The sequence below is a fragment of the Juglans regia genome, chromosome 15, assembly GCF_001411555.2.
Source record: "Juglans regia cultivar Chandler chromosome 15, Walnut 2.0, whole genome shotgun sequence".
Taxonomy (NCBI): Eukaryota; Viridiplantae; Streptophyta; class Magnoliopsida; order Fagales; family Juglandaceae; genus Juglans; species Juglans regia.
In genome coordinates, this window is record NC_049915.1 from 1206616 (window position 1) to 1230366 (window position 23751).

General features: G+C 37.6%; 2 protein-coding genes across 2 annotated transcripts; one reads left to right on the forward strand and one right to left on the reverse strand.

Moving 5' to 3' along the window:
- Positions 1-29: 29 nt before the first annotated feature.
- LOC109011849 (abscisic acid 8'-hydroxylase 1-like) lies at positions 30-2770 on the forward strand. Its single transcript, XM_018993190.2, has 9 exons — positions 30-322; positions 423-741; positions 830-982; positions 1107-1373; positions 1460-1546; positions 1651-1729; positions 1802-1908; positions 1995-2113; positions 2415-2770. Exons 1-9 carry the CDS (start codon positions 111-113, stop codon positions 2503-2505), a joined length of 1434 nt encoding a protein of 477 aa, XP_018848735.2. The 5' UTR covers positions 30-110; the 3' UTR covers positions 2506-2770.
- A 462-nt stretch (positions 2771-3232) lies between these two features.
- On the reverse strand, positions 3233-11434 carry LOC109011835 (serine decarboxylase-like). Its single transcript, XM_035686042.1, has 6 exons — positions 11152-11434; positions 10453-10674; positions 4819-4843; positions 4529-4722; positions 4266-4402; positions 3233-3953 (listed from the first exon to the last, which is right to left on the reverse strand). The coding sequence occupies exons 1-6, from the start codon at positions 11432-11434 to the stop codon at positions 3342-3344; spliced, it is 1473 nt and encodes a 490-aa protein (XP_035541935.1). The 3' UTR covers positions 3233-3341.
- Positions 11435-23751: the final 12317 nt, after the last annotated feature.

Genomic DNA, 23751 nt, shown 5'->3' on the forward strand with positions numbered 1-23751 from the left:
TAGAATTGACATGAATACCATGAGGCAAATCAATTCACATGTATATATATACAGAGCTTCATTCATGGTTTCCACACATTTGATGCTTTCTGCTGATTCAGTGAGTGGCAATGGATTTGAGCATCTTACTTGCCTTGGTGCTCCTGTCCATTTTTGTGCTTTCAGCTTTCATCTTGCTGAAGAAAACATGGGCTTCACCAAAAGAAATGGAGGAAATCCCAGGTAGCTTGGGTTGGCCTATTGTAGGTGAAAGCTTCTCATTCATTTCGAGCTTTTCTAGTCCATCTGGTATTTTCAGCTTCATGAACAACAGGCAGAAGAGGTAATCCATCAAATCCAAAAAGTAAAATGTAATAAACAAGCACCACAATTTCCAAAAATAGTCTGTTTTGACATTTTCTACTTGGGGAATTTATTTGTAGGTATGGAAAAGTATTCAAATCTTTCGTCTTGGGGAGATTCACTGTCTTCATGACAGGGAGAGAAGCAAGCAAGATATTGCTAACAGGAAAAGATGGGATGGTGAGCTTGAACCTCTTCTATACAGGTCAGCAGGTGCTAGGCCCTTCCAGCTTGCTCCAGACCACCGGAGAAGCACATAAACGGATTAGACGGCTGATTGCTGAGCCCCTGTCAATTGATGGCCTGAAGAAATATTTCCAATTCATCAATATGCTGGCAGTCCAGACGTTGGATCAATGGCCTGGACGAACAGTTCTTGTTCTTGAAGAGGCTTCTACAGTAAGTTTTTGTTATTGAGTCCAAACGGCACATTTCCTAGCCCAAATGCTGATTCTAGAGAAATAACGAAATCTTTTGACTTGTGCAGTTCACTCTCAAAGTGATTGGAAACATGATAATGAGCTTAGAGCCCACAGGCGAGGAGCAGGAAAAATTTCGGGCCAATTTCAAACTCATTTCTTCCTCATTTGCATCTATGCCATTTAAAATTCCAGGGACAGCTTTTTATAAGGGTATCAAGGTAACACCTCATGATGGTATCAAATTTTATGCATAACATCTTCCATCAGAAGTGCAGCTACTTCAAATATAAAGACAGGAAATTCCAAGTTTTTCCTCATACAAAGTTTCATCTGTCTGACCAGGCACGGGATAGGATGTACGCCATGTTAGATTCCACAATTTCCAAGAGAAGAAATGGAGAAAGCATCCAACAAGATTTCCTGGAATCATTGGTAATGAAACATAGCAAAGGAGCAGGTGGAGGAGATGCTGAAGAAAAACTCACTGATTCACAGTTGAAAGACAATATCCTAACTCTGTTAGTTGCTGGTCACGACACCACAACTGCTGCTCTCACATGGCTGATCAAATTCCTTGGAGAAAATCCTGCAGTTCTGGAACAACTCAGGGTATTATTAACTTGACAGCTCATAATGGAAAGTTTTAATTTCTTCAGCTTTAGACCCTCTATTAAATTTGGGTTGTGGATATGCAGGAGGAACACAGAAAAATCCAAGCAAACAGAGAGGTTGGAGAATATCTCACATGGTCTGAAGTTAACAGTATGCCTTACACCAACAAAGTGAGCTACATGTTGACACTCATTAACCTCAATTAACCTTAACAGTAATTTCTTTGTTGACAGCTCACAGGTTCTTAATTCTTTGGTCTTTCTTTCAAGTGCAGGTAATTAGTGAAACTCTTAGGAGAGCCACGATATTACCTTGGTATTCAAGAAAAGCAGCCCAGGATTTTGAGATTGGCGGTATGCCTCAAAAAATCAGATAGCCAATGCTAATATAATTGCGGTTGTAACATATTTTTTTGGATATTACAGGATACAACATCAAGAAAGGTTGGTCAATTAACCTGGATGTCGTGTCCATCCACCATGACCCAGGAGTTTTCCCCAATCCCCAAAAGTTTGACCCTTCCAGATTTGATGTAAGCTCTTTGTAATTCATCCATTGGCAGTCCACTTCTATTGCTACCACTTTCATCTGAGAAATAATATCTCCTATCAAATGCAGGTACCACTAAGGCCTTTCAGCTATCTTGGTTTTGGTAGTGGACCGCGTATGTGCCCTGGAATCAACCTGGCCAAACTTGAAATATGCATTTTCATTCATTACCTGGTCTGCAGATACAAGTAAGATGAACATATTAAAAGGACTGAAATATAAGAGCAAAAAGCACAAAAATTAATTTAAATGCTTCTCATCAAGGCTTTGAATAACCAGATAATTGTGCATGCTATTTATAAAGAATCATCTGAACTGAAACACTATTGAAAAATTGCTTCAAACTGTCGGTTAGCAGTGCAAATACTTTCTTAAGATTCATAGAGTTTGGGAAAAGGATCTTTTTGCTGTGAATAGCACTTAACACTAACCATTTCCTCATTAGAATAACTACAATTCCAAGTTCTGAAATTTTTATTTCTATCACAGGTGGAGACCTCTGGAGAAAGATGAATCAGTGCAACCAACACTTGTACGAATGCCAAAAAACAAGTATCCAATTCTTGTTGAGCCTGTGTGAAAGTTTCTGTCAAAGAAAATCCTAAAGCATAGAAAGACAAGAACAGAGGAAGTGAATATAAAAGCTTAAGCAGAAGGAGAAGAAGACCAAACAACATTATCCCCTGGAACACACCTATCTTATACTAAAATCAACTGTCCCGTTTAGAGACATACTGATCCATTGCTTTATCAAATAATGTAACAACTTCGAAACTTTCCATTTTGGTGAATGAGAAATAAGAGGAGTCCATATAAGTGGTACGGAAGCCAGCCATTGCTCATTCTTGTCATTTGAAGAGCTAGTGAAGCAAAACGAAATCAGATTAAACGAGTAGGATATTAGAAAAATCCAGCCTATTTAATTGTTAGCAAATTTTGAGTCATTCCAAAGCTCAACATATGTTTATCTAAGGAGCAATGCTAGATATAGTTCTAGGTGTGCAAGTCTCGTATACGGTATACTCTTTAAAAAAAGTAGAGTCTATTATTAAAAAAATGATTTTTTTATATAGGTCTCAGATTTACCTATTTTTTTCAAAAAGAGTGTGCGGAGCTTACATACTATAATAGTGCAAATATCATTTCTCTTATCTAAACAGATCGTGCTGTCTAATCAACAGCTTATAATCAACAGCTTGTGAAGAGGATGTATTGAAATCAGCAATGGAAAATAAAAAATAGTGTGCAAATGAAGCATTATTAATTTTTTCTTATCTTATTCCGAGCAAACATGAAGGCGTCATTGAAACTGGAAAAGGGAAACAACAAACAAACACCCCCAGGAAGTAAATTCTCCTTGAATCAAGCATTTTCTTACAAACAAAACAACACCAGAATGCATGGGAACACAATGACTCACCCACGCAGAGTACAAAGACGATTCTCTATTCCTAAGACTCCACCATCATGCGAGGTACAAAAACAATTCTCGCTCCCAATCTCTTCTGCAATACAAGGAGGCTTGGCTTTTCCACCTTGATACCAGGATGAGCGTTTTACAACTAGTTCATCAAAGAAATCATCCAGCTTCTCAATTGTGACACTGGGCATCACCACGACATGTGCTATATTTCCTTGGCAGGCTAACTGCCACTTGCGAACAAAATTCTCATCCAAAGGTCGCTCAAACACAACTGTGTTGCTGTGCTCATTCAACATAGCACTAATCCCAGCAGCATGTAGGCGGTCCTTCAAATAGTGAGCATTTCTAAGGCATATCTGGACTTCTTTCTTGAACCCTTTGTAGCCTTTTTTGTTGAGGGTGTACCACAGAAAGATGGGAGCATGACCATTCCGGCTTCCCGTTATTGTGGCATCCCTTGAAGCAAGGTACTCAACATTCCTTGACAAGGCATTGATGTGTTCCAGCCTTGTTATCTGGATACCGCAAGGCATTGGACATCCAATCCACTTATGACCAGAAACACCAACACTTCCTATAGGCTTCTTGAAAGATACTTTGGGTGCCTGTCAACCAGAAAGAATAATGAGCCAAAAGGAAACAATTGCCCCAATATTTAGGTAAGATTATAATTAAATATGAGAAAGGAAAAAAAGAAAAAAAAGTAAGGCAACATAAAGTACTACAACAGCTATTTAGGACAAGCTTTTAAGTTCCATTCACTAACAAGCTAGACCAAAAGACACTCTTAAAAAACATCACATGTCAACTATTTAGGACAATTTCAGGTCCAATTTCTCTACAAGAGAAGGCGAATTTGATTGTGATGAGATGAAAATCAGGAGAGATGATTCAATCCATTAGAACCAAAGACTTACACAGTTGACAAAAGGCATCATAAGTCCAAATAAAGCTCCGTCACAATGAATGTAGAACCGATCATGAGTGAATCCAGTTTCTTCAAGAGCTTTTATGACAACCTCAGGGTCATCAACTGCTCCTTTGATTGTTGTCCCTGTGACACGACTGATTCGCTGCGTCAATTAAACGAAGGAGAATCCATGTGCGTAAGCGCATACATACATACATTCATACGTACACACACCCCGAGAGAGAGAGAGAGAGAGAGAGAGAGAGAGACCTATATTAACATTGATGATGGTTGGTTTGTCTTTATTGGCCAGTAGTTTAACCTTAAAATCTGCACAATCAATCTCACCAGAAACCAAAGTGTCAACCTTCACACACTCCATTCTATACATTCTTGCTGCTTTAAAAATAGAATAATGCGAGTCCCTTGAAGCATACAAAATCCCATCCGGAAACATTTCCCTCCTGCATGCATAGTTAAGCAACGTTAATTAGTTTCACTCTCCTTAGACAAAAAAATAATTTCAGGCTAACTGAAGCTCAACATGATTACGTACTCACCCAACTAAAATACCATGAAGATTGGCTTTTGTTAGGAGGTGGCTTGAATCAGATGGAACAGTGCATGTGTCGTAGGTTCGCTCGAGCGAAGTCAGACAGAGAATCTCACTCAAGCATCGCTCGAGATTCAGCTCGAGCAATATGAAGTCAGAGAGCTTCGAGAGCTTCGCTCGACCCTCGCTCGACACCCAGCTCGAGCGAGTTCAAGTCAGAGAGTTTCGAGAGCTTCGCTCAACCCTCGCTCGACAAGCAGCTCGAGCGGAATCCAAGTCAGAGAGCTTCGCTCGACCCTCGCTCGACACCCAGCTCGAGCGAGTTCAAGTCAGAGAGTTTCGAGAGCTTCGCTCGACCCTCGCTCGAGTGTTGGCTCGAGCGAAGTACAGAAAACCTACGTTCGCTCGACACTCGCTCGAGTGTTCGCTCGAGCCAATGTTCACAGAAGTGAACATTACTGTTCCTATAAATACCAAACAGCGCCCACTTCTCCCACAACTTCAGAAATCACCTTTTTGTCTTGTTTTTAGTGTTTTCTTGAGAGAGAAGTTATAGAGTGATATTTTGAGAGATAACTTCCTTGTGAAGTTTTTGTTGTATTCATCTGTACTCCATCGTTGTTGATAGTGAAATCTCCGATATCGACCCCACCAGTAGACGTAGACTCATTTTGAGTCGAACCACTTAATTCTTGGTGTTCTTTCTGTGTGATTGTCATCTTTTCTTTCGTTTAGTTCCGCTACTATACTTCGAGTTAGTCTTAGATATACAGTTATTCCCAACAAACTGGTATCAGAGCTTGGCTCAAACAGATCTGGAGGGATGGCTATGGCTAAGTTCGAAGTGGAGAAATTTGACAGTCAGAACAGTTTCAGTTTATGGCGCATCAAGATGAAGGCTTTACTGCGACAACAGGGCTTGTCAAAAGTATTAGAAGTGTCGATATCCGAAGATTCTCCGGCTCCTTCGAAAGAAGAAGAAGAAAAGGTACACAGTGCTATTCTTTTGTCACTATCTGATGGAGTTTTAAGAGAGGTTGCTGACGAGGAGACTGCAACTGGTCTCTGGTCGGCACTTGAGAATCTGTACATGAAGAGAACTCTCACCAACCGTTTGTATTTGAAACAACGGTTATACACTCTCAAAATGAAGGAAGGTACTCTTATTACTGAACACCTAGATGAATTTAACAAAATCATTATGGATCTTAAGAACATAGATATTAAGCTTGAAGAAGAAGATCAAGCGTTAATTATTTTATGTTCATTACCCACATCTTTTGAGAACTTTGTAAATTCCATGTTATATGGTAGAAATTCAATTTCCTTGGTAGATGTAAAGTCTGCTTTGAATTCTAAGGAGTTGAGGAATAAATTGAGTGTGAAGAACACTAATGAACAAGCTAGTGGCTTGTTTGTTAAGGGGTCCTCAAGCAGGGGTAGATCAAATGACAGGGGTTCAGATAAGAATAAGGGAAAATCCAGGGGCAGTTCACAAACAACGTTCAGTAAGAAGAACGTCAAATGTCATTACTGCCATAAGTTTGGTCACTACAAGAATGAGTGTCCAAAATTGAAAAACAGAGAGGACGGCACTAGTTCATCTAATGCCGTTAGTGTTGCTGATGATAGGTCTAACGACCTAGACCTTGTTCTAGCAATTAGCGACTCAAATAGTCGCTTTAGTGACAAGTGGGTCATGGACTCAGCTTGCACTTTCCATATGTGTCCCAAGAGGGACTGGTTCACTAACTATGAATCGGTCAACGGAGGCTCCGTTTTGTTAGGGAATGATATGGCTTGTAGAATTGCTGGAATTGGTTCGGTCCGAATTAAGATGTTTGATGGAATTGTCCAAACATTGTCTAATGTTCGACACATTCCAGATTTGAAAAAGAATCTTATTTCTTTGGGCACACTTGATTCGTTAGATTATAAGTACACTGGTGAAGGTGGAGCTATCAGAGTCAGTAAGGGCTCTATGGTTGTGATGAAGGGAGATAAGACAAATGGTCTTTATTTCCTTCAAGGCTCTACGGTGACAGGTGCAGCTGCAGTGTCTGTTTCAGATGATCCGGATTCAGATGTCACACGTTTGTGGCATATGCGTTTGGGTCATATGAGTGAGAAGAGGATGTCAATTTTGAGTAAGCAGGGTTTGCTATGTAATCAGAAGATAGGGAAACTGGATTTCTGTGAACACTGTGTGTTTGGAAAACAGTGTAGGGTTCAGTTCTCTACAGGGGTTCACAGAACCAAAAGTTCTGTGGACTATATTCATTCTGATCTTTGGGGTCCATCTTCAGTTCCGTCAAAAGGTGGAGCTCAGTATTTGCTTACATTCATTGACGATTTCTCACGGAAGGTTTGGGTTTACTTTCTGAAGTAGAAAAGCGATGTATTTGTTAACTTCAAACAGTGGAAAGCTTTGATTGAAAATCAGACGGGCAAGAAAATCAAGCGACTTCGCACTGACAATGGTATGGAGTTCTGCGGAGATGAGTTTGATGAATTCTGCAGGAATGAGGGTATTGCCAAACATCGTACAGTTAGACATACTCCACAGCAAAATGGAGTAGCTGAACAGATGAACAGGACTCTCTTGGAGAGAGCCCGAAGCATGCTTTCTAATGCAGGTTTGGGTAAGGATTTCTGGGCTGAAGCAATCAACACAGCCTGTTTCTTGGTCAATCGTTCTCCAGCCACAGCGATTGGTTTGAAGACTCTGAATGAGGTATGGTCTGATACTCCTGCTGATTATTCGAATTTGAAAGTTTTTGGTTGTCCTGCATATTTCCATGTTAATGATGGAAAACTTGAGCCAAGGGCAAAGAAGGGCATATTCATTGGGTATGCCAGTGGGGTGAAGGGATTCAGGTTGTGGTGTACTGATCCCAAATCACCCAAGTTTGTGATCAGTAGGGATGTCACTTTTGATGAAAAATCCATGCTTATTCCGAGAAAGGAGATTACTGGGTCTACAGGACAAGAACAGGATGTCAGAAAGCAGGTGGAGTTTCAGGTTGAAGCACCACAAGGGCTGCCTCGTGGCGCCCAAGATCATGCTATTGCAGATGAGCATGATTCTGATCCAAGTAGCAGCGCACAAGGTGAGCAAGACTACAGTATAGCGACTGGTAGACAGAGGAGGCAGATTAGACCACCTCAGAGATATGCTCATGCAGAAATATGGTGATGTATGCTCTTACTACAGCAGAGAATATTGTCGGTCAGGAGCCTTCCAATTATTCAGAAACTGTTAAGAGCGCAGAATCTGCTCAGTGGTGCGCAGCTATGACTGAAGAGATTGAGTCTCTTCACAAAAACCAAACATGGGATTTGGTTCTGTTGCCAAAGAAGGTGAAGACTGTTGGCTGCAAATGGGTCTTCAAAAGAAAATAGGGAATCCAGGGTGATACTGATGCAAGATACAAGGCACGCTTAGTTGCTAAGGGCTTCAGTCAGAGAGAAGGCATCGGCTTCAATGAAGTCTTCTCTCCAGTGGTGAAACACAGTTCGATCAGATTGCTACTTGCTATAGTAGCATTGTATGACTTAGAGCTGCAGCAACTTGATGTTAAAACAGCGTTCCTTCATGGTGAGCTTGAATAGACCATTTATATGCATCAGCCAGAGGGATTCATTGTTGAAAACAAGGAAGATCATGTGTGCAGATTGAAGAAATCTTTATATGGTTTGAAGCAGTCGCCAAGGCAATGGTATAAGCGGTTTGATTCATTTATGATTGATCATGGTTATTTGAGAAGTAACTATGATAGTTGTGTTTATCATAAGGAATTATCTGATAAGTCTTTCATTTATTTGCTATTATATGTTGATGATATGCTTATTGCTGCTAGAAGCATATCTGACATAGGTTTGTTAAAGACCCAACTCAGAAATGAGTTTGAAATGAAAGACTTAGGTGCTGCGAAAAAGATTTTGGGAATGGAAATCATCAGAGATAGGAAAGCTGGAAAGTTGTACTTGTCCCAGGGAAAGTACATTGAGAAAGTGTTTCAGAGATTTGGAATGTTTGATTCCAAACCAGTAAGTACACCACTTGCTACGCACTTTAAGCTTTCAGCTAGCCTATCTCCTCAGACAGATGAAGAGGAACGGTTCATGGCTAGTGTTCCTTATTCCAGCGCAGTTGGCAGCATCATGTATGCAATGGTTTGCACCCGTCCAGACATTTCACAGGCAGTGAGCGTGCTTAGCAGGTATATGGCTAATCCGGGTAAGACTCATTGGCAGGCTGTGAAATGGATACTCAGGTATTTGAGGGGAACCATGAACTTTGGGTTAATTTTTGATAGAGATGTCGATCTCAGTTCCAAAGTTACTGGTTTTGTTGATTCTGATTATGTTGGAGACTTAGATAAGAGAAGATCATTGACAGGTTATGTATTCACTCTGTGTGGGTCAGCTATTAGTTGGAAAGCAACACTGCAATCCACTGTTGCTTTATCAACTACCGAGGCAGAGTACATGGCAGCAGGAGAGGCTATTAAGGAGGCCATTTGGTTGAAAGGCTTGGTCAATGATTTGGGTTTGAAGCAAGATAGGATCTCAGTATTTTGTGACAGTCAGAGTGCAATACATTTGACCAAAAATCAAATGTATCATGAGAGAACGAAGCACATTGATGTCAGGTATCATTTTCTCAGAGAGATTGTTACAGAGGGTCTTATACAGATTCTGAAGATTGCTACTACAGAGAATCCAGCAGATATGATGACTAAGCCAGTTGCAGTATACAAGTTCAAACTTTGTTTGGACTTGATTGGTGTTTGCATTTTGTTATTCCCGTAAGGGATTTGGTGGTGGGGATTGGTTTTGTGGTCAGAGGTTTTTTGTGTTTTTTGGCAGAGTTCAAGCCAAGGTGGAGATTTGTTAGGAGGTGGCTTGAATCAGATGGAACAGTGCATGTGTCGTAGGTTCGCTCGAGCGAAGTTTCACTTGGCTCGAGCGAAGTCAGACAGAGAGTCTCGCTCAAGCATCGCTCGAGATTCAGCTCGAGCAATATGAAGTCAGAGAGCTTCGCTCGACCCTCGCTCGACACCCAGCTCGAGCGAGTTCAAGTCAGAGAGTTTCGAGAGCTTCGCTCAACCCTCGCTCGACAAGTAGCTCGAGCAGAATCCAAGTCAGAGAGCTTCGCTCGACCCTCGCTCGACACCCAGCTCGAGCGAGTTCAAGTCAGAGAGTTTCGAGAGCTTCGCTCGACCCTCGCTCGAGTGTTGGCTCGAGCGAAGTACAGAAAACCTACGTTCGCTCGACACTCGCTCGAGTGTTCGCTCGAGCCAATGTTCACAGAAGTGAACATTACTGTTCCTATAAATACCAAACGGCGCCCACTTCTCCCACAACTCCAGAAATCACCTTTTTGTCTTGTTTTTAGTGTTTTCTTGAGAGAGAAGTTATAGAGTGATATTTTGAGAGATAACTTCCTTGTAAAGTTTTTGTTGTATTCATCTGTACTCCATCGTTGTTGATAGTGAAATCTCCGATACCGACCCCACCAGTGGACGTAGGCTCATTTTGAGTCGAACCACTTAATTCTTGATGTTCTTTCTGTGTGATTGTCATCTTTTCTTTCGTTTAGTTCCGCTACTATACTTCGAGTTAGTCTTAGATATACAGTTATTCCCAACAGCTTCTGTGCCACCATTTGTGATATACCCCCAATATGCCTTCTTCTTTATTTCCCAGAGACGAGCAAACCAATCTAAAACGCCAACCTCAAACTGTCTTGAATGGACACCATAGTTGCTTTCAATAAAAGGATCACCAAGATTGTTAATGGAGAATTGCTGCAATTGCGCCAAAGCACCATAATCGAAATCTAGATTAGCAGGATAACCTGCAAGAGGAGATCTTAGCATTTCAAAGTAAAAAATTATGTTGAGATAAACATGATAGAAGTAAAAAATCATCAATCATACTAGTGAGGTTGACGAAGGCAAAAAATTATGTTCATTTATAATTAGAGAAGTGTTATACAAAAATAATTTTATAAATTGACACTATTTTACATAATTCATTAGATCTAATTTACAATAAAAGTAATTTTAAAATTTGATAAACTATATTAAATTACATCAATTCGTGAAATTATTTTTATATAATCCCTTCGTGGCCAGAGGATTTCTCTAAACTGATATTATAGTGGCAAGTTCATGGTTCTTCACAAGATTAGCAACTCTCTCCTATGAAAATTTACTCGCTCCTGAGAAGCAATAATGGCTAGAATCTATCAAGGATTCCATCCACGTAGTGCAAACTCACGGTTCTCTGCAATGAATATTAAGCTGAGGGGTGATTAAATTTTATAAACAACCTATATGGTATTTGGTCCTTTCGAGGAGGGTCTTTCTGTAGCCAGCCAAGTCGCTAGCCATGTAAGCCTCCTTATCCCCGGTGAACTCGTCGTTCGCATCGAGCTCCGTCACAGCCAAAGATGTTGTGTGAATGTTCCGTCCCAGCACGATCTCCCTACCTCCGTTCACATATCCGTTCGCTACCACCACCGGAGAAAACTGTTGCCCCACGACCACATCCTTTAGAACGGAAATATCTGACAGAATATCTTCTGCCCCACACTTCTCAATGCTCCCAACCATAGCTTATTCCCTTCTCCACCAAAGGAATGCCCTTTGATAAAGAAAACGAAAAGAAGATTCACAGAGATAGCTGAACAGAATTGCAGAAAAATGGTTTTGGCGTTCACACCAAACCAGTATATTGTGTATTCATTATATAGGTAGTTACATATTATATATCTTCTGTACAAAGTAGCAAATGATACAATTAACATAAATGCTATTGATTTGCTGAATAAATGAGATTACAGAGTTATATTGAAGACATATATTGCATAATCCATGATTATTGCAGCTGATTATTGCAGCGGTTTGCCTTTAAGTGTGAGCTTGCATATTTGTAAGGTTGGCTGTTTGGAGGTTTGTAGTCATGATCTTGATGAGGTGTTCTTGCCATATTGATAATGATACTGCTTACTGCTTACTGCTTAGACACTCGTTCTGTGCTTGACCTGTAGGGCTGGAGATTGAGGGGTCTGATGTGGCTGCACTATATACTTTAACAATAGTAAGGTCCTCCTCCACAATAAGCGAGCCAGAAAGAGAGGAATAGAAAGTTGTGAGGAGGAAGAAATGGAGGAGTTGGCTTTGTTAAAGAATAGAGTCCAGTCAAACCCAACTACTCGGGTCAGCACAACTGCCCACAAGATAAGGCTTTATGTATAACTACTTAAAGCACTAATATTGGCTTGGATAAAATTGAAAATTTGTCAAAATTTAGATAAGTTGTACTAAAAAGACCTCACATTAGATTGGACATCTCTAAAATAATTTAGATTTCTGCTACAATGATTAGCCAAATTTGAAGAACCAAATTGATTCACCAAAAGTTAAAATAATAATTTCTCACTCTATTGAAAATATGGTTAGTGAATATTTAGATAGAATATTAGATATTTGGTTAGTAAATAAGAAATTTAGATAAAAATTTAGATAAGTTTAATCTCAATTTTTGGTTATTAGTCTTAAATGACCATTGAAAATATGATTTTTTTTAATATTAATTTAATTAGAATATAATTATTATTAATATTAGATTAGTAGAATTATAAAATGTTATATAAATAAATTAAATAAACAAATTATTAATTTAATAATATTTTATTATTTTATAAAGAGTAAATGGCTAATCCAATGTGGAGATTGAATTTAAATAGAAAATAAAAATATAAAAAAAATGTGATATTGGCTAAATTTTGAAGATGCATTTGGTCAAGCCAATGCTAGTGCTCTAATAAGGATGTTGGATGTTGAGCAGGATAATTATCCTCTAAGATAGCATATATTTGGACTTATTCTATTGAGTTCTTTATTAATAATAATGAATTAAGTAGTGGAGGGAGCTATGTGGGGCCATCTAAACTGAGTTTAAAGTGTGTTTTTAGATGTTAAGATGAGTTTAGTACCTTTTATGAAAAATTGAAAAAGGTTGTGGATCCCACGTGTAAGAAGATTTTGAATTGGGATAAGTTTAGTAATTTGAGAGTTGAGTGTTTGGATGTTAGACTCAACTTAAAATTAGACCGAACTTAGTTGAGTTTGGGAACCAAACGCAACCTAAAATGTAGTTTTAAGATCGGGTTCAAAATGACGCCCGACATTGATCAGGTAAAATGGGGGTCAAAACCGATTTTAATATCAAACCGACTTTATTGGATCATATTAAATCGGGTCTTGCGGGTTGATCGAGCCATCAGATTTCTTGCACAAGCCTAGTAGTAAGGTAACCCTTTTATAGATTGTCAAGACAATACAAGAGTCCCACATTGCTTAAGTATAATACTTGTATTGTGAAGACAATCTATAAAATGATCACCCTATTACACTATAACTTACACAAAATATGCACTAGCAAATTTATAGTCATATTTACAAATTTAAATTTACAATTTGGGTCCAAAAATATGTTTTTGATCACTTTTAGACCCATGAATCATTTTTAGATTTATGGATTGTAGTCCATTATTGAAGTGGGCGGGAGGTGGGACGGATTGGGAGTCTACCCCGCCCCCTGACATGCGGGGCAGGATACCCCACCTCCAACATGTAGGGGTCGGAGGTGGGGGTGAAAACTCCACTCCTGGCTCATGAGGGTCGGGGGGCGGGGATGGGGCTACCCCACACCGTATGGTGCGGATAGTACCCCTACCTAACCCAGCCTTTGTAGCCTAGAGTAAGAATGATCAATTTCTTCTTAGATGGATCAATGTGACCCTTTCAGAAAAAGTGTTGTCCACCGTATTTGGATTAAATACTTATAAATAGGTCTAGGTAACTGTAGCAAATAAATTTGCTTCCCAACCTAGGTCACGAATCTCTCATTTGAAGAGACAACTTCAAAACATCAAGCAATGCTCTAATTCTTGCTCTAAGTACCTGCAAACTTCCAAACTTTATGATGATCAATTGGCAGCTATGGGTAAACCTCTTGAAAATGAAAATTAAAGAGGTTTGGATAGTGAGTTGATATGAAATTTGAATAAAATATTGTTAAAATATGATTTTTAATATTATTATTATTTTAAATTTTGAAAAAGTTAAATTGTTTATTATATTTTGTGTGAAAATTTAAAAAAGTTGTAATAATTAGATGAGATGAGTTAAAAGGCTTTTTGTATCCAAACCTAATCTCTTATATTATCAATGGCTTGAATCTTACCTTCAATTCCTTTGTCACCTCCTTCTCATTTGCTACCTGTGAAACTTCCCTCTCACTTGATGACTTTCATGATGAACTCTTAAGTCACGAGATGCTTCTCAACCAACAGTAGGCAGCACTTGCAGAGGCCTCCAACTTTGCTCTCTTAGCTCAACATCATGGTTCAAATCAAACCTTCAACTCTAAATCCAAAAACCAGTGGTATCAAAAGTCTTCTCCACAGTATAGTGCTTCCAAACCAACATCCAGCAACTACTCTGCCTCTTTAGTAAAATCAGCTCAGTCACCCTCTCCTCAGCACTTCTCCAACACTCGTGTTCCTTGTCAGATATGTGACAAAACAAATCAACAGACCCTAGATTGCTTCCACCGAATGGACTAGTCGTACCAAGGTTGTCATCACCCTTCTTAGTTGGTAGCAATAATGGTAGCACAATCTAATGCCATTGTCGTTGATCAGTGGTATGTGTACAGTGGTGCCAATGCATACATCACCAAGGAGCTTGAGAACCTAACCATACAACAACCTTTTCAAAGTGCTAATACAGTAGCAGTAGGGAATGGTGCTGGGCTTCAAGCCAAGAACACTGGTTCCTCTACCTTTCACTCTACTCATTCCTCTTTTCATCTTAAAAATGTTTTACATTGTCCACATGCCATTGCCAACTTACTTTCCATTTAGAAATTTTGTTCTGACAATAGTTGCTATTTTCTATTTATTGCCTCTTACTTTTTTGTGAAGGACAATCAAAATCACGCAATTCTTTTGAATGGCAAAAGTGAAAATGGGTTGTATCCTCTAAGGCTTGGAAATAATTCTCTCAATAATGGACGTGGTTTTTCTACTTTCATTGGAATAAAGACCTCTTCTATGGGATGACAGTCTAGATTAGGACATCCTTCTTATGATGTAGTCCACAGAGTAATTAAGTCTTGTGACTTGCCATTGTCTCTTAATGATTTCAATAAAGAATTTGTTTGTTCTTCTTGTCAATTGGGTAAAGGAAAAAGACTTCCCTTTTATACTTTATCTCGTCTCTCCAACAACTTAAAATGAGGCCTCAATGCAAATTTTGTGCCTCAATTTAGTAAGATATTAAAAAAATTATTTAAAAATATAAATAATTCATTGAATTAAATATTAAATCTAGTATCATGAGGCTTTGCACATACTGAAAAAATAAAATTCTCTAAATTTGTATTTAATAAAATGGTTTTTTATTTTTTTAAAACATCACTTTTGTTTTTAGGGACCTTGCACAGGGTGGGGGCCTTATGCAATAGGCAATGGCCTAAATGGCCTTACCATTAAGTTGCCCTGCTGGTCAATTAGGCAAATGGATGTGTCCAATGCCTTTTTACATAGTTATCTTGCTGAATATGTCTACATGGAGCCTTATAGGGTTGTAAATGAATCAGTCTGTTTAATAGACGGCCCGATACTCATTGGATTAAACTCGAATCGAGCTCGACTCTTGAAAAAAAAACTCGCCCGTGAAAATTGATACCCACTCAATTTGTAAATGACACACACTCAATTATAGTCGACTCGACTCGACTAAAACTCCTTAAGACTCACTTGTTTATCCCTGACTTGACTCGTTTGCTCAACTTGATTAAAGCTCGTTCATACATATGTGTGTGTGTGCGCGATCACGCACGCACGCACGCGCGCGCGCATACATCTTTATGTATATGCATATATATATATATATATAAATACATACATAACTTTATGTGTATATACATATATATAAGCATGTCAATTTTTATAATTAAATATATAATATATAACATAACTACTTATACCTAGTCACCTATGCATATATATTGAATATACTATATATATTATTTAGTTAAGCACTTAAGACTGTTTTAAGTCATTAAATTATAATTTATGCAACAGTTAGTCGATACGACTTAATAATTTCATATAGGAGATGTTACTATATATTATTATGTAATGTGTATGATATGAGACACATACCATGTTGCTAATATATATATATATATATATATATATATATAACTAATAAATAATTTATAGTTATTACGAATAAATGTGAACTAGTTATATATTATAATCGATATCTTGTATAAAATGTTTATGACATAGTCTATAGTCCATAGTTAAATCTTATTAATTCTATCTAGGATATATTTATTTAGTTTGGTTATATAAGTATTTTTCTTATATTTATTAAGTTTGGTTATATAAGTATTTTTCTTATATTTATTAAGTTTAGTTATATAAGTATTTTCTTAAATTATTAACTCATAATATATATTTAAAAATTAAATTATTTATTATATTTTTATAATATACTTTTCCTTTATGCTTAATTGAAATAAAAGGCAACTAGTGGTTTGGATTCAGAGATGAGTTGAGATGGTTTGTGAATAGTAGAATAAAAGTTGAATTATTTATTATATTTTGTGAGGGAATTTGAGAAAATTATTTTGGGATTTAAAAAAATTGAATTGTTTATTATATTTTGTGTGTGAATTTGAGAAAGTTGTAATGTTAAGATGAGATAAGTTAAGATGAGTTGAGGTGGATTTTGAAGGCAAACAAGGCACATTGCCTTGGAAGTATGCATGACTTTTGTCTTTCTGGCACAAAAATTAATAAAAATCATGTGTATAAAGTAGGTTGGGCTCTAACTCCAACAGAGTCGGAAAGCCCAATTTCGAACTCCAACTCTGACTTTTGTCGAAGTCGAAGTTGGCCTCCAACTCCGACTCCAATCAGGAGCGGACTCTGACTTCGATCGAAATTGTCGGAGTCAGAGTTCGAGAGGCATAGCGTCAAGGAGAGAGAGAGAGAGAGAGAGAGAGCTCGTCGCGTTTGCGTCGCCGTCGAACAATTGCAATCCCACCTCCTCTTCAATCATGGCAGTTCTTTGTCATCGGTCTCAAGACTTTCGACTGTTCCAAGCCTCAACATCAAGTCTCCTCTCAGTCTTCTCATTTCCTTTTCTGTTTTTATCAAGTCTATCTTTCAAAAAATAGTTTTCATGTACACTGTAAAAAGTGAACGAGAATGGTATTTCGAAGCTAACATCGACTATAAAACTAGACATGCATATATCAGAACCATAAGTAAAAAAAATTTAAAAAAAAAAAAAAAACAACGGTGATTTGAAGCCAAAGGCTAAGAGGCTTGAGACTCGAGTGATTAAAAAATTAAAGACTTTTCAATGTGCTTTCCATCTTTCAAGTTAGGAAAAAGCTCGAGGCTGGACAGGTGCCTTCCCAATTTTTACACCAGCCAATGTTGCTTTGCCACATAGGAGGTGCAGAAAACTCCCTTCTACACCCGCATGCATGATAAAAAAAAATTCATTTCTCTCCACTCTTAATGCTCTCCCCTCTCCCTCGTGTATCCCCTCTCCTTTCTCCTCTCCACACGCCGACTTCCTCTCCCCAGTAGCCATTTCCTCTCCCCTTGTCCATTTCTTTCTCTCCCAAACGCCCCTACAATAAGATTTGAAACATTTTTATAGAAATTATTCTGATGCTTCTTGTTAGTAGAAAATTATGAAAAAAGATTTAAACAACCTGTACCCTCTCTCTCTCTCTCTCTCTCTCTCTCTCTCTCTCTCTCTCTCTCTCTCTCTCTCTCTCTTCTTCTTCTTCAATGTCTTGCTTCACCTTTTGTCAAATGAGTTCATTTCAGAAAATTAGACTGTTGATTTGTAGCCTAGGCAAAAAGGGTGGAGCGTTTTAGTTCTTATGATATATGATAGCCAGAAAATATCAAAACATGGGCTTGATTCACTTTGGTTTTATCATGTTATCTTCCACTTGTGAACATAAAAAAAGCGCATGGGCATGGGAGCATGGGAGCTAAAATGACAACCTAGATCCAACTTGAATTAATTTCCTAAATGGGTTCGAAATCTATTGATAGAGATGGGTTCGTAGCTGATTTATGGTTTCATAGATTGAGACAATTTCTTAAAAAGCTCAATCACTCCAATGGATTAAAATTGGTTGTCCGCTGTAAAAAAGAATATCATTATTCACTCCAGAAAATCTTCGTGAAATTGCACAACATTTCAACGAAATTTCCAATGGGAATACATTGGTGGCCGTAGAAAATGAGATGAAGATAAAAGTGTTTGATGCGGTTGAGGGGGTACCAGCTATCGGAGTCGAACCAGTACCAAAACTCATAGTAGCCCTTGTCGGTGAAGAAGGTTCCGTAGAAAGGGAGGAGGACATAGAAAATCCAATGGCGGTGATGGAATTTGTGGCAGTGTCCATAGAGGTTTATCCCCAAGAAATTTCCCTTCCTTCAGTTCTTAGAAATCCAAAACCAAAATTAATTTCTCAATTTTCAAAGGATCAAGCCTCGCGACCGCTTCATGATAGGGAAATTATTAAGTGTGAAACCAGGGGTGATGTTCATCGAGATGGAGACTACCATCGAGATATTCCTATAAGGATTTTTGACCCGAGCATTCACGCACTCTCTCAAAACCGCAGAGGAAGGGACGACAAAGTGATGATGAGAGCCGCCCTAGCTACTCACCAAACCACCATGGGGTACTCTAACACCTCCACAAACACTATCGCAAGGCCATCTTCCTCTTCACCCTCATCCTCAATTATTCTGTGTGGGGAGTTCAGCTCCATAACCATGGAAGAGAACAAGCTGAAAGAAGGCCTGTTGGACCTCTTCCAAAATGCCGAGTTGGCTAGAGCAAGTGTGCACCTCATCACCACCATAGGATCTTGTGATCCAAGGTCAGCAGCGTCTTTTATGGCTGGAGAATTAATTAGAGGAAATGTGGTACTTAAGGTGTTGGATGAAACGTTTGAGGTCAAAGTAGATCAACAACAAATCAACAAGCTCGGTTCCCATGTTTTGGTCAAACTGCCGATTACTCTTGTTAACACTCTCTCTTGGGGAAACCCAAATGTCTCTATTGAGAGTGTGCGTCTACCAAATGGGGAAAAATACCAGCATATAGATACACATATGGAAATATTTGACCAGGCCCGTGAGTCACTACTGGACCGACATTGTACCTTGGTTGACCAAGGGAATGGCAGCTTTCGGGGAAGTGATAGCAAAGAGGCGTGGAGGAAAGGAATGGCGCCCAAGCTGCTTGAAGAAATGCTTGAAGGGATGTTGGCTACTTATCTCAACACGTATAGAGTTAAAAGAACCTTAGGATTTAATGGAGAAAACGATGCAGCTGCAACTGCACGCTATTTGGCTGGTGTTGAGATGTATAAGATTGCAGCTGGACTTGGAGGTTCAAGTGGTAGACCTGAAATTTGTGTATGGTCGTTACTCTCTTTGAGGTGTGGGGTTCTTGTTAGTGCAGACAGTATTGGTAGTGTTCGGTTTTGGAATAGTCAGCATGGGACACTTTTGCAGGCACATTCTCTCCACACAGGTGATGTGAATGCTCTGGCAGTAGCTACCAGCCATAATAGGGTGCTCTCTACTGGTGGTGATGGCCAGATTATTTTATATAAGTTCTCTAGTGAGACAGTGGGGCCTAGTGATGACAAAAATTCCTTTATAGCGAGGAAGAAATGGACCTATGTTGGTTATGTGAAAGCTCATACACATGATGTCAGGGCTTTAACACTGGCAGTTCCTATCATTAGGGAAGAATTGTTTTTGGATGAAAAGGTGAAAAGAGTTCACCGTAAGGAGAAGCCAGTTGAATTTAGTTACCACAAGTGGGCCCACATGGGAGGTCAAACAGTTAAAAAAAAAGAAAAAAAAAAAGAAGAAGCTTCAATTGGTTAGATTGACAACATTTTTTTAGCCTGTAAGTATAAGGAGGTTTTTGTCCTTCTTGTGGAGGACCTTGTTCTGTTATAAGGCATATAACAGGAAATAAGTTATCGGTGTGGAGAGATCCATAGGTAAGAAAAACTTTTTGCTTTCCAGAAGATTGATGTTGTGCCCCTTAAAATTGTTTTTAGGCTTTTTGATAGAGGAAGAGAAGAGGAGGAGTATACATTGGTATTGAGCTTAGTGCACTTATGAAAATCAACATTGTATACATCTACGTGCTTTGCCCTGAAGAATGGTTCATGTGTCAGCTTTCCACTCATGATAAAGTTATTTTCTATGAGGGTTATTATGAGCATAAAAGAGATCAAATTCTTAAGGGAACCATGGCAGTTGGGTTTACTATTGATTCAAAAGGAGAGCTTTTATGGCATCTATCTGAATTGAGACAAGTTATAGCTGTAGCAGTGGCAAATGATCCAATAGAATATTCTGAAGCAATTCTTAGAAAGCCAAATGAAGAGTATTGTGCTTGGATAGTTGATTCAGAGAAGTGGGGAGGTGACATTGAGATTCAATATTAGTTGATTATTATGGGCGTAAAATTGCGGTATAGGATATCCCAACCACAAGGTGTAATTTGTATGGTCAGGAAAAAGAAATATTCAGAAAAGGGTTGTGCTGATTTGGTTTGTAGCTTTCCTACTCCTTACACAAGACTAGATATCATTCCGTTGAAAGGGGGTATTTTCTTAAAAGAAGTAGACACCTTTGTCTTGGAGCTATGGGAATTGTGAAGACAACCAGAGGGTGGTGAAAATAATAATTTTTTTTCGCTTGTTGAAGTCACAGTACATTAAATGGGGTTTAAAAAAAATGGAAAGCTTCTCGAGTGCTGCTCTTGTGGAAAGATTATGTGGAAGTAGTATGAGGTCGTTCAACAGTTGCAACCTTTCTCTAAACCTTGAGGACAAGGTTCTTTAAAAGGAGGAAAATTGTTATGAACCTGAGGTGAAACGAGGCGTTTCATTAAAGCTTGAGGATGTGTCATTTAGTGAACATTGTCATTTTTATTACTGTTGTGTCCTAGTTGGTCATACGCAGCATTTTAGTGAAATACTCTAAACGATGTGTTTTATTACTATTATTTACTTTAGAGTCTGTGTTGGTGAGTTTAGAAAAGTTAAGAGTTTGTTGAGTCTGTTACTGAAGGGAGTGCGTCGTGTATAAGGGGAAAAAAGAAGCAAGAGAAAGGCATTGAAGATTGTATTGAAATTTATATTCATTTACATTCCATTGCCTGCAACATTCTAGCCGTAAATACATCATTCCCTATTTACATTCAATCATCACATCACCATCACATTAGGTTCATTACAATTGGTATCGGCTGGCTGTGCACTAGGTCTTTTCCTAGCTCCGGGCGAACACTGTCATGCCGGCATCACCCTCCGTGCTGCACAATTGCAACCGTCGCAACATGGCTTTAGATGTGGGGTGGCTCTGATACCATTTGTTATGAACCCACTAAGTAGAACTCACCCTTGAAAACTAGCTTACAAGAGAATGGTGCTTAGGGGCTTATAAACCATCATCAATTACATACTTAGCCGATGTGGGATCGTAACAGATTTGTCTATTTAAAACTCATACCTAGCATTAGACAAAAAATCAGACTTATACCTAGTATTATTCAAATTCTATTAGCTCACCCTGCAATGAATCACGAATATGATGCTCTTCTTATCAGCAATGGTTGGGAAGCCATAAGGGATATTTTTATAAAATTGAATTTATTTTTAATTAAATTATATGATTACGTTGGTTAATTTATTTTCTTTTCTTTTAGATGATGCAAGAAAGTCATGTTCTGAAATTTTTAATCCAAATTCAAAAAGTAAAAGGAAAAGAAATAGTTAGGTAGTAAAGTAGTAATAAAATAGATGTAAGGATATCATTAACCTTCAAAATATTCACAAGTAGCAAATTGAGATGCAAATTGACAGTTTTTAATAATTTAGAGTACAAGTGATATTTTAAAAATATAAAGTGTTCTTTTTCCAGCTTACGAAAATGCAATTTCTTTTTTTAAATAGCAATGATATATAAAAGTAATGTTACATACAGTTGTGGAATGTGCAAGCGCCGCACAATTATTTTGAAAAAAAGTGTGGTTTCACTATTAAAAAATTAATTTTATTTCATGTAAATTCTATATTTATTTATTTTTTAAAAAATAAATTATACAATACTTACGTACTCCATGACTGTAAATATTATTTATCTTGTCAAGAAGCTAAGAAAGCTTGAAATTATGGGCCGGTTGCAGTCATATCATAAAAGTGGAACTTTAAGCAAGGGGACTTGGGCTTACTTTTACGTGGATTAGCCCATTGTCGATCAGTGAGATACGATGGAACATTCTTAAGAAGGATTCACGATTTCTTTCTCTCTCTTTCTTGTTTTTTTTCTTTTTTTTGGTACTCTCTAGACTTTAGGTTACTTTCAAATTCACTTCTAGATACTACAGAAAAATAGGCTCAATCTCTTAGACAGATCCAAGTAAATAATCAAGAAATACTAGTTGTGTGAATCGGTACTTACCAGTTATTTTATTTTTTAAGCCGATGCATAGAATATATTATCTATCTCATTTATATAGTAAAATTTGATTGATAAGATTTAAATTTAAAAAAAGAAAAAAAGTGTTACAGCCACAGAGAGATATAATAAAAATAAACTCACAAGCTGACATAACTTCATATGATATGTTAGATCTACTTAACAATAAAAATAACTTTGCAATATAATGTACCACATCAAATCATATTAGTTTATAAGTTTATTTTTGTGGGATCTCTTTGTGACTAAAACATTTCTCTTAAAAAAAAATCAAATCAAATTATGTCACGTAAGTATTTTACTATACGTGTTATCCATACGAATTTGCAAAATAGAATTTTTCGTTATTTTATTTAAAAAAAAAAAAAAGAATTGATACATGGAAGGATGGGGAAATAACTAAAAGTGGTGCGGAATAGTACTGTTCATCCGGGTTCCAATTTGGCCAGAACCTAGATCAGGTTAGCCTAGGTCAAACCGGGCCAAAACCTGAATTGAAACTGATTTTAAAAATCCAGAACTTGGGTTCCGGAATGCACCCATTTTTTTCTTTAAATCAAATCCTACATGTTCTGAATATTTTTTTATGAGAAAAATATTGATGCAGCATTCAAACTCTATTTGTTTAATTTTTTAAATCAAAACCGACATGTTCCTTGACCATCAATAAAAAGCCACGTGAAAAAAAGAGTAAAAAAATTTATAAAATGAATGATTCATTAGATATAATATGTATTTTTTTTTTTTTTTGAGTTTCTGTCGATAGAAAGGAACAAAAAAAATATCAAAATATTCAAACAAAAACAGAATAATAATAAAAATAAAAAATAAAATCGAATTCTGGGTTTAAAACCTGATACCATGTTAGGGTGTATTCGAATTTTTTTTATACTAGTATCAATCAGGATTTGTTCAGGCGAAAAAAAAAAATGGGGACAGGAAGAACTAGCACTGTAGAATAATAAAATTTAAATAAATCTTTACAACTTTCTCACACTTCACACTCCATATTTTTCTTAATTTTTATAATTTTTTTATCAAATATTTATTATATGAATAATGAATAGAAAATTTGAAATAATTTAAAAATAATAAACTCAAAAAAAAATGAAAAAATTTAAAAATTTTTTAAAAAAATAGAATGTAGAATATAATAGAAATTGTATAGCAAAACACATCAAATTTTGGATACATTGACTATAACTATCTTGCATCCAAGGAAGTTTCGCAGTGCAAAGGCTGTATACTTTTATAGGAATCTTCTCGTTCGTCAAACAAAGAAACAAACAAGGGACA

Excerpts from the sequence above, each read along its gene's own strand:
- LOC109011849 (XM_018993190.2), top strand. The coding sequence starts at position 111 with ATGGATTTGAGCATCTTACTTGCCTTGGTGCTCCTGTCCATTTTTGTG. Across the intron at positions 1,730-1,801 it reads CCAGGATTTTGAGATTGGCG|GATACAACATCAAGAAAGGT; the intron begins GTATGCCTCAAA and ends TGGATATTACAG. Across the intron at positions 1,909-1,994 it reads TTGACCCTTCCAGATTTGAT|GTACCACTAAGGCCTTTCAG; the intron begins GTAAGCTCTTTG and ends TATCAAATGCAG.
- LOC109011835 (XM_035686042.1), bottom strand. The coding sequence starts at position 11,434 with ATGGTTGGGAGCATTGAGAAGTGTGGGGCAGAAGATATTCTGTCAGAT. Across the intron at positions 10,675-11,151 it reads AAGGACCAAATACCATATAG|GTTATCCTGCTAATCTAGAT; the intron begins GTTGTTTATAAA and ends CTCCTCTTGCAG. Across the intron at positions 4,844-10,452 it reads AGAAGCTGTTGGGAATAACT|CCAATCTTCATGGTATTTTA; the intron begins GTATATCTAAGA and ends TCCTAACAAAAG.